Below are 11,360 nucleotides of genomic sequence, written 5' to 3' on the forward strand. Positions count from 1 at the left end.
TACTGCACTGTATGAGAAAAGAACGAAATCGCTGGATAAGTGAATGAATCTTACTTTTGAAAGAATGGCTCTTTCAGAATTCGCTTGTGGCGGAAGGGGGCGCACGCGCAACTACATTTGGTCATTTCGGCCGTGGACCCTTCTACTCTGTAAAGAAGTGACTAGCAAACACCCAGGTACTCAGTGAACCCTAGTGGTCCAAGCACTGCAGGTAGAATGTTCTCATGGCCTTGAGAGAAGGAGGGTAAGGATAATGCCGTCATTACTCAGTACACGGCCCATGCCTTCATGTAACACTGAAATATGCCCAATGCCGAAAAAGGCGCCAGGATCCTATGTCTGATTGACGCTCTCCTCCAGTCCCACGAAAAACATGTCTCATTCTTATGCAACCTACCCGACGTAGCTTCCAGCATGCAGGAACGAGTTGTACGCGTCTGAAGATCCCCTACCAAGATACGCTGTCCCGAGTCGTTGCCCGCACAGCTTTCACTTGTTTCCTGTCTCACCATTTTTCAAAGGGTCTCGAGCGACGATAAATGCGTAGATAATCGTTCGACACGCAAGGGAGAACGAGACCCCAGAAAACTAAATAACAGCTGGGGTGTCCCCAGAGGCTGTACCCGTCATGTACTAAAACAAAATTGAACAGACTACCGCCGCCAGTCGATGCGTAGTTGTTTACGCCTGCTGAAGGGATCCTATATAAAGACGACTTGGTATGGTGCCTCAGGCCATATCGTTGTCTTGTCACTGTGGAAGAGGTACGGCTAACCGGGCTGCTTTGTTGAAACTAAAGCTGTACCTACCCACGGTCAGTAGAGCGTTCTGAAGCTCGACCTACATTGTTCTTGGTCTCCTACAACTAGTGTCGTCTACAAAGACCAGTATGGCCCACGGGAGGTTCTATCTGGGCATCGGGATTGCCTTGTCTTTCTTGGTGGCAGTCGCGTTCGCGGCTCCTTCGTGCGAGGTCTACGACAGCCGCTACTACCGACATTACACGTGTCGTGACTTCCGATCCGTGAACCACTTCGCAGAGCACGTCCGTCACGAGCCTTCCACAAAGCCGACCTGGTTCACCCTCTGGGACACCCAGCTTCAATCGCTCCCTCCCTCAGCCTTCGCGGGACTCAACGTCACTGTCCTGGAACTTAGGCGAGTTGAGTTGGACCATCTGGACCCAACGCCCGATGCGACCCAGAATCCGTTCCATGGGCTTGAAGACACCCTGCGGAAACTCACGTTCAGCCTGGGAACCCTCCCGTCGTCGTGGTCTCTGCTGTCCGGTCTGCGACGCCTGGAAGAACTGGAGTTGCTTCACTACGAGCAAATGAGGCTCACGCGAGGCTTCAACCGGCTGCCCAAGAGTGTGAGGACTCTTTTCATCGCCGACACCACCGTTGCGTCCGTGGAAGATGGCTGGATCGCCGATCTGGTGAACTTGGAACACCTCATCTTCCGCGGCACAGATCTCACCAGCTTCAGCAGGAACTGGCTGCCCAGACCGGCACCTCGCTTCACGACGCTTGATTTGCCGTGAGTATTTGATGAGCTCAAAATATGAGGATCGATATGCACGCGCTCAGTTATGCGCTCATTCTTAGTAGATTCAGTTCGTGTTCTGCTTACGTGCTTTAATTGGGAAAAGTTACCTTAATGTGTAAAATAAACGCATAACCAAAACAAAGAAATATTCGCCTAGGTATGCAACCGGGGAATATTTTGCAAATTCTACATGAGAAATACACATTCCTCCCGCATAAGCATTCGGCCTTGAGGTGACACTTACCTTTTATTGCCTCCGGGGCCTGATTGGAGGTTTTCACCCGCTCTCTTTCTGGGACTCTTCTTTCTTTCCTCTTCATCAGACCGCTCGTTTACTCACCTGTTTGTTGGGTTGCTTGCAATGCTTTCTTACTCGTTGCTGAGACACTCGCTTGCCTTGTTGATTTATTTGTATGCGTATTCTTTGGTTGATTAATTAAGTGATTAATTAATTAATAAATAATTAATTAACTAATTAATTAATTAATTAATCGAGTGCTTGATTGATTGATTGATTGATTGATTGATTGATTGATTGATTGATTGATTGATTGATTGATTGATTGATTGATTGATTGATTGATTGATTGATTGATTGATTGATTGATTGATTGATTGCTCGCTCGTACACTCACTCGCTTTTGCGCTTGTTTGCTTGCTTGGAGAGTTGGTTCCTCATTGTATTTCATTAATTTGACGGCTTTCTAAGGCACAAGGTAGCGAGGTTCTACACTGTATTTCTTCTAAATGGTACTGTCTATTCGAACCGTGACTGTCCCGGCTTTATTCTGAGGGCGACCACGTAACCAGCGTCATCGCTACGGTAACTAGGAGAGCGCGCGCTGCTAAAAAGAGAGACAAAGGAGGGGGGGGGGGGGTTGCTATGGGGACGGGGATTGACTGAGCTGTGGAATCGCCGCAGGTTCGAATAGTCGCGAGGAAGTGTCATTGGTGGGCTAGCGCATGAGCGCCGTACAATCAGTTAAGATGGCTTCGCGAAAGAGATTCGCCGGTGAGCACGTGAGTGAGCAAATACGGGATCGTAACGGAAAGGAGGAAGAGAAACTTCATGTATCCCATTTTTTATGATTGCGGCAAATCCGGACCAGCCAGGGGTCATTGCCTGTTACCATATTCAAGGGAACCGTTGTCCGGCCATCGAAATTAGTCAGATTGACGTAACGGGTCGCCGGTTTTCCTTTTTGACAGTGAGATCCATTAATACGACGGGTTTCATGAGGGCGACCGCCTAACAACTTTGCCGCTTTTTAGGGTGACGGGTGCCCGCTTGCCGGCAGGCCAGCGTTCCAGCGTGCCGTGGCCTTAGTTGCCTATGTTCTCAACAAGACGCACCAAAGCTTTGAGGTTCGACTAGGTCACCAAGCCCGGCGCGACAGATGTCGCCGTGCACGAAATACCGCAATGAATTGTAATTGTATACAGGTTGTAAAGGTGGAGCATTCTTTTGCTGGTGACCTAGGGATTCGGAGGGTTTGGACTACCTTTTTATCCTAGTTTTCCGCGCTCCAAAATCCGCTAGCGCCATCTATGTGTCTTTCAGCGAGCCCGTAGACGGAGCTACGGCAACACTTTCCTGCATGGGCAACACATTCCGAAACTAATTGGCGGTGAGATCTTTGAGTGGCGCCCCCTGGCTCTGACGTCGGCGTAGGGACTCGCGCCGCTGTCGTCTGCTACACTCCGCTTGTGAGGGGAAGCGGTGCCTGTGCTAGAAAAATCCCGCTTTGATGCTGTAGTGCATTGGAAAGCGTATTTCTGGTAATTAAGTTATTTTTGCCAGCGTCCAACACATCTGAATAATTTCAAGCTGTATTCCCTACAAGTTTGCAATACACGAGAAGAGAAAGATCAGCTTTCTTCAGAGCATCGGTCAGAAGATCGTGTGTGACTCGTCCTTTCTAGCTTATTCGCGAGGTTCAGCGCTCAGGGCTCCTCGATAAGTATTCAAAATGGGTAGGCTTCCCTACAGTATTTCTTAATTGCTCTTATGGATACTCGAAAGCCTCATGCTACGTACCAAGCAGCAGGCCCTTACACGCGCATCGCACAGCAGGAAATAAAGCGGCTGTCTTCTATTTCTTTGCTTGTTGTTGACTTGTATCAGGTAAATTTTTTTTCTGTGCCCAACGCATTAATTTTTGTCCACCGTCACAAATATTAGTAGGTTTGGGGATTGTTGTGAGGCCCACAAATTTAGATCGCGTGGATATTTTCTTCGGGCTGTATGGCATACATTGTCTTCTTCCCAAATTGTCTTTCGTTACGGCTGCGTGCAAGAAGGTGCATATCCACAGCGTGCGTTGTTTATTCACATGCAAATATAATGAGGCTTGTGCTATGCCACCACGATGCTATGTGCTATGCCACCCAGGCAACGTTGTCCAGATTACTCCAAGGTGGCTTTTGTGCTCCGAATTTCTATCGTAACCATCCTTATCATAATGAACTGACTCTCAACCTGAACAATCATGACAGTTGAAGGCCTAATATGCTCGCTAACGAACGCAATAAATAGTATACGTGCATATATTACAAGAATCGAAACCGAAAAATATTTCCAGGCAGCTCTTTATTGTTTTCCAGTACTTCCAGGCGTAAAGAACAAATCCCAGTCCATTAGGAATGGCGTTCTATGAATTGAAGAAAATTGCTCTTAGTCTCTTGTCCTGGACTGAGGACCCAGCCCACAAACAAGCTTGATTTTAGTGTTAAATAATGTTTTCTCCTGCTCCTCCTCCTCCTGAGTGGAGTTCTACTCTAACGCATATGAGAATATTGGGAAGATATGGCTGTGGGAAATGTACCGAAATATACCTCCAGGTCTGAACAAATATACTGTTACACTATCTTAACCATAGACGTGACTCGTTTTGTTCAATAAACCTCCATACTGGTTAGAAGCCCGGTGTAAAACCCGCACGCGCCTATACACACAGTGGGTTATTTGGAACTCAACCTAGTTTTTGCAGCCCATAGTGCATGTCGGCATACCTTCATGCCATGACAACGTAAGGTGATGTGATACTATACTTTCGAGCGTTCGGCAAGTTTGCAAAAACTGTTTTACGATTACCGGGAATCGGCACCAAAGCCGACAGCCCCGAAGGCCTGGAATTTGTTTTGGTCATGTATTTTTGCTGTTGTCGGTTGCTAGCAGCTGGCTGTTCCCTTTATTGGAAAGATTGCTTAATACAGAAGCTGATTCCGAGCTCGACTTTTCGCGCTCCGCACAGGGCCGACTTCGCAAGGAATGGGGTGATGCCGGCAACGTTTCTTCCGTAGCGGTACCCAAAACAATACTTGAACTCACGCCTTGAGCTAGTCTATGCGATTTTAAGTCTATTATTGCGACAAAAAGTTACGCACACGCCAAACCTGGTGCGGACAAGCATCAGACGTCAACCGAGCTCAAATAAACAGCAGGGATAGCGAGTCCGAGTGAAGCAGACGACAAATGCGAGAATACCTAAGCCGACGTCACGGAGCGCGCTTCGCAGCGCCGCCCGTGGTCGCGCTCACCGCCAAATACCACTGGTGGCATTGGTCGTACATGTCAGCCTTGGATATTGCGCAGATATGATTGGGAAGAATTAAAAAAAAACACAAATACGTGGCCGCGGAAAGGGGTGTGTTTTTAATTAAAAAATTACTCAGAATTCGTGTTTTGCAAAAATAAATGAACACACTGAATGAAAGAAAGCGTTGAAGAGGAACAAGGTAAGAGAAGAATAAAAACAAAATATGAAGAAAAGAAGTCAGTCTCGCGCTGTTGAGAGCGGTGTCTAACACAACAAAATACAAAACATGAATGAAGATACGCTGTCAGGGATAAAAATGGCGTTGAAAAGAGGCGACATACAAAAAGATTTATCTTGTCGAATTCTGCTCTATTTCTACGCCTCCCTTTCTTCACACAAATGTGTGCCTCTGTGGCATAAAACAAAGATTAAACTGTGGCATCCTCGTTCAGTTTAGACGCTTTCCGATTAAGTCCATGATGACCGGGACAGAAGGATAGAGATAGATATCGAAGTGAGTGAGACACTGGTTTTTCAAACAGCTGCATGGAACTCGAGTGCTGGACATAGCATCCGGAATTCTCAGCGGGGGCAGTGATACAGATGCAAAACATTCCATAAATAACTGTTTTGTGAACATCCAATATATGACCTGTTAGAATAATGTATGTGTTGAGGGAAGTTCTGACCACCCTCCTTCATTCCAGAACAAACAAGCTGGCGTCCTTCCCAGTCGGCCTTGGCGACGGCCTGCCGGCATTGAGATACCTGAACCTTTTCAAGAACCATATCACCACGGTCAGGGAGGAAGACGTGGCGCCTATCAAGAACAAGGTGCCCGTTGTCGACATGTTTCGTAAGTATTTTATCGCGTAGCGTTAAGGGCCCCGTATCCCAGAAAAGCAGGCGTCGTCAGTGGCGTTGACCGTGAGCGATAAATGGGAGTAAGCGAAAAATCTTGTAGCACATCTTGCGGCGCCCTCTGCAGCCACAGGGATTGTTAGGTACTGCCCCAACAGATGACATGCGATCAGAAGCGGAAAGTCTTCACAGCTCGCGGGTGCCTCCAGGCATAGAGTTTCGTAGTAAGTATACTAGAGAGGAAACTGCGCCTGGGAACCCATGTTGGCGTGGAGGGTTACGGGAAGATCAGTGCTGCTGGATTGGCATGTCTATCGGATTCTTAAACGTTTTCTCGGGCTTGCTTTCTTCACTATGCATTGCTATGTCTACGAGGTAGCCGAAATAGTCGAAACTCGCTTCGCTTCTCTCGTTTTGCTTGGAAACTCAAAATTCGCTCTATTTGTTCATGCTAAGACAGCTGTGCTTCAAGCAAGTGGGAGAACTAGCGCCGGCGAGTGATCATCGGTACATATTTACATAAGTACAAACCCACAATGAGATACGCTAATTTGTGGTAAGGAGAGTTCGCTTCCCGGTTCTTTTTTTGCAGTCGCAGTACGTTTGTTAAGAGTCCCCGGACATCTTGAATGAGTGGGTAATTAGGCGCCGTGGAAGTTGTAGCAGGCGGTCTGTGAAGGCGATGTTTCACCGCGAAGGAGATGTTTTTATAGGTACGCGCATAAAACCGTTCTGAGCTTTTCAAACAATTTATTATTGAAATGTTGGCAAAATAACAAAATGAGTTTTCTCACAAAATTTTACATTATTGTTAACTACCAGCTTGGTCTGCAGAACAGTGGGCGCAACCGTACCGGCGACTCTCAGTAATAGGAATACGCTTTACTTTCAGTTTCCTTGGCTTTAAAACAGCGAGTTTTATTTTATAGTTTTACAATTATTACACACTCTTCAGTTACACACACACTAGTCACTATATAGTGACTACCCGCGTCTTGCTAGTGCGTTAACGACCGGGTCTCTTTTCTGGGGCCCTATCTTGTAATTTCGTGAAGCAAAGCTAATTAGGCCTTTAATGATATCTCGGTCGCAGCTACAGTAAAGGCAGCAGCACTCGACGGAGTTCCGACACATTAGAGTTTCAACTCAATTTTAGACACCGTTTAAAGGATCCCTTATGGGTGACCTTTTTTATTCCCGATTGGAAATAACTTCTATACTTCCCGTCTTTTGCGCATTTTGTTTCTTCGAAGTAGTAGTAATGTCCTTTATTGGGAAGGGAAGGCCGGTTGGCCAGACGGGGGAAATGGGAATAGCAGGGAGGGAGGAATAACACTTCTTGAGTCTTCAAGGGTCGTGCATGCAGCTTCTAAGTGAGGCCCTAATTGTCCAGTTTGAGGTACCGAGTGGGTTGTAGGATCGATCGGCTCACACTACTCTAGCCAGACCGCTCGACCGCATTTGGCAACAGCTTATTTGTGTGAGCATAAATGTTTTTATATATGTCAAATTTCCCAGGAGAAATCCCCAATAATTTGCTTTTCCTGTCAGTATTTTTGGCGGGAAACATCGGGCAATATGGGCCACCCGGAAGCGAAAGACCTTGCGCATACGACGAAGCCCACACGTACCAACTTGCTCGCTGTATGAACTTTTTTAGAAACCTCCGTCCGACACCTGCGCGCTCGTTTCCTGTTTTCACTGGAAGGCGGGCTGATAAAAACGCACTGCTAGGCAGCTGCCACATGCCGACGTAAAACGTTCCGACTGCGTGAAATACTCTACCCTAGTTCAGGTTGCGCTGTTATGTTTATCTCACCGCCACCGCCACGTTGACTCTCTAACCCACTTTAGAGAAGTGCGCCCTGAAGAAATGTTACGCCTGCACCGGCGGAAGAATTGTGCCATCAAAATCAAATTGGGTAAAAACAAAACGACAGGAAATGGTGTGCGAGTTGTTTGCAGGTTAAAACGCGCTGTTGTCGTACCGTTCGTGTCCATGCTATACAATCGGGCGAGTGGAAACCAGAAACCCTGAGTTTTTAAAGCGAAAGCCTTAAATGATCCATTTAGCAAGAAATACCGGTGGCCGGCGGCCGTAGCACAAAAATGGCTCCTTCGGAAAACGAAAGACATTGAGAAAAAGAACTTTACCGCATTTTCGCGCGTATAACCCGCCCCTGCATATAATCCGCACCCCTACTTTCAGCCCGCCGGAAAAGAAAACAAATCCTCGCGTATCGCACATTTCATACAGGAAAGGCTGCACCAAAGCTACTGCTCAAGGAGCACATCACATACTATGTAGACAGAAAAAGCGAATATTTAGCAGGTAGAATACATTGACTGCAAGGTGGAAGTCACAGTTCAGTATTAAAATTAAACGGTTAAAGCGCGCTCGTCCTTGTTTTTTTTTTTCTTGTCCTTGTATGTTTTGCCCAACCGCTGCCATGGAAGGATTAGTGCGTTACTGCGTACTGCGTTACTGCGTTAGTGCGTTACTGCGTAGGAGCTTCACGGCGCAACGCGCATTGCCGTGAAGCTGCACTAAAGGAAAAACCCCGCGCATTATCCGCACCCCTAACTTTCCACTGACATTTTCGCATTTTTGGTGTGGGTTTACGCGCGAAAATATGTAATTTAAGCCCAAAATGGTAGAAAGAAGGGGGCAGCCTCCATTTTCGACCCCCTCTCGCTACCACCCAGTTTAAGCTCACGCTGTGGAATGCCTCGTGTGGAGGGTGTGTTTCTATAAATTTCTGGACGCCGGTGTTTTCGCTCGAGCTCACGCCGCGGAACGTCCGTGCAATAGAACGCTTTCGAAGGAACGCTCTCCTGTTCCGCGGCGTGAGCTCGAGCGAAAAAATTACGCCCATCTCCCCTCGCGGGAACCCTGGTGTGATGCAACGCATCTCATGGGGGGTTCCATTGGCGTTTTCCATCGTATTGATTACGCTTATAGCAGGGATTCTCACGCGAAGGGGAGGTGGGCGTAATTTTCCATTTTCACCATGCAATGCACATGCAGTACACGCATGGTCAGGTACGGTCTTTATTGCAGACGAAAATGAGTGCTTTGTGGTCCGTAAAGTGCACAGTTAGGGGCTCGACGATTGCATCAAGCAATCGTCGAGTACTGCGAGAGAGTGCAAGCGTAACGCGGACGACCGTCGACTGAGACCGTCGGAGCGCGGCATGCCGCTTTATATTCACAGCGCCCGAAGGAGAGGAGAGCGCGGAGAGAGAGAGTACTGCACATGCGCAGCGCGCGCAGCGCCGAGCGCAGCTCCGCCCACCGGCGACTAGCAACAGAGTGAGAGCGCGCTGCGCCAACCCTCAGCTGTTTGGGAGACAGTGTTCGCTATAGAGGAGAGGAGGAGAGGCGCAGCTGTGCGGACAACGCCGGACAGACGCAGGAAGGACAGAGGGGCAAGCATGAGATGCGTTGCATCTAAAAAACCCGCGTCCGGAATTTTATAGAACACAGCACCTCCCCCCCCCCCCCCCTCACGGGGCATTCCACGGCGTGAGCTTAAACTGGGCGGCAGCGAGAGGTGATCGAAAATGGATGGAGCGGAAGAACAAGTAACGAAATTCACCATGGTTGTTAACTTTTCGCTTACATGTCGGCGTTTATGAGCAGCGGTGCAACGTGTAAGCGGCAGATCGAAGCCATCCGAAAGCGTTAAGGCGGATCGCAAAGGACGACATCTACAGCGGCAAGATTGAAAAGCCGTTCGACAGCGCGAGGCCGAAAAAAGGAGCCCCAGCCGTTCAAATGGAAATTCGTGCATTTCGATACACAGCCGAAAGAGAGTGTTTAAGTGGCCTCGGATTTTTTAAATGTAATATAAGCACGGAAGAACCGCTTTTTCGTGTTCAATTACGAACGGCTCCCACAGCGCACAGCACAGCTCCCGTAGCTGTGATGTCATGGGATCGTCAAGCGATAAACACTTGCGGGAAAGCCAACTTCATAGCAAAACCGTCAATGCCAAAAAAAGGGGTGGTTTACGTGCATAAGCAAAAGCTCTACTATGAGGCGGGTCGCAGAGGAGGGCTATGGATTAGGCCATCTGAAATCTTTTACGCGCTCCGAAAGCTCAGCACATGGTCACTTTTGTATTTTACCCCCATCAAAAAAACTGCTGCTGTGACAGGGAATCGAACCCACGTCATCAGGCTAGTAACGCAACGCCTCAGCCGCCGAGCCATCACCGCAGACACCGCCAGATACGCCTGCCGATGCAGATGATTCAAAAGCACTTCTCCTTATCTCCCCTTGCATGCGAATTAACACCTGCGGAGAATTTCGCAAGAGTGTCTGGAAGAAAAGCCGTTCACGTGCCCCCTGACGTCACATGGTTCGTAGCACTCACTTTACCAACTGAAGCAGAGCGAGGTTATACGTCGCTCTGCTGTCGGCGTTCGCTCCTCCCAGCTGGAGTGGAACGGTCACAAAAGGCTGAGCATGTGTTTACATTCTCCTAGCGAAACGTGGCGGCATAAGTATACGTTGGCGCAGTCTGCCGCCTGTCAAGTTATGACCTAATGATCATTATACCCTAATTATCACAATTTCATGACAAATAATTATCACTATAGCCATCTCGCGCCACGTCGTGTGATGAACGGAAATACGTCCTTAGTTTTTGCACCTCTGGATTGGCCAGATATATTGCCTTCCCACTCTCCGAACCAGTTTTGGAGCACAGATCCACGGGGAAACATTGAACGTGGTTAGAGAGATTTCCCGGCCACGGCGACCGCTTTTCTGATGGAGGCGAAAGGCAAAAACGCCCGTGTGTACGAGATTTCGGCGCACGTTAAAGAACCCCAGGGGGTCGAAATTAATCCGGAGCCCTCCACTACGGCGCGCCTCATCACCTGCGTTGCGTCGGCGCGTTAAACACTACAATCAATCAATCAATCAATCAATCAATCAATCAATCAATCAATCAATCAATCAATCAATCAATCAATCAATCAATCAATCAATCAATCAATCGAACGTGCTTAGACGCGCACAGGGATGAAAAGGCCTTTGTACGGAGAGCAGTTTGTATGATCCGTTCGCCAATTTTCATTTTGCATTTGAGCTCTTATTGCGCGTGCGCAGTGAACCCGGTGCAGTGCGGCTGCCAGCTGTCCTTCATCCTGGACTACCCGTCCTCGTGGCACTTCTTCACGTGCGCCGGCCCGCCCGAGCTGCGAGACACCTACGTCACCAGCCTCCGCCCCAAGGAGCTCAAGTGCGGGGGCGGTGCATGAGGAACGCAGACGACGCCTTCTTCTCTAGGAAGAGCCCGCGTCAAGGACTCCTGGACAATAGTAGAGTAGGTCTTTCCGGAATAAAGCTGCATACGAAAGACAGTCGTGCGTCCACAGCTCCGTGTGTGTATGTTTTTCTTT

General features: G+C 48.4%; 1 protein-coding gene across 1 annotated transcript; it reads left to right on the forward strand.

Annotated features, from left to right (window-relative positions):
- The first annotated feature begins 748 nt into the window (after positions 1-748).
- LOC144179321 (lumican-like) lies at positions 749-11,310 on the forward strand. Its single transcript, XM_077707617.1, has 3 exons — positions 749-1,539; positions 5,795-5,943; positions 11,068-11,310. Exons 1-3 carry the CDS (start codon positions 890-892, stop codon positions 11,217-11,219), a joined length of 951 nt encoding a protein of 316 aa, XP_077563743.1. The 5' UTR covers positions 749-889; the 3' UTR covers positions 11,220-11,310.
- Positions 11,311-11,360: the final 50 nt, after the last annotated feature.

This window comes from Haemaphysalis longicornis, unplaced genomic scaffold (assembly GCF_048455015.1).
Source record: "Haemaphysalis longicornis isolate Haplotype H1 unplaced genomic scaffold, Haemaphysalis longicornis Haplotype H1 scaffold_4, whole genome shotgun sequence".
Classification (NCBI taxonomy): domain Eukaryota; kingdom Metazoa; phylum Arthropoda; class Arachnida; order Ixodida; family Ixodidae; genus Haemaphysalis; species Haemaphysalis longicornis.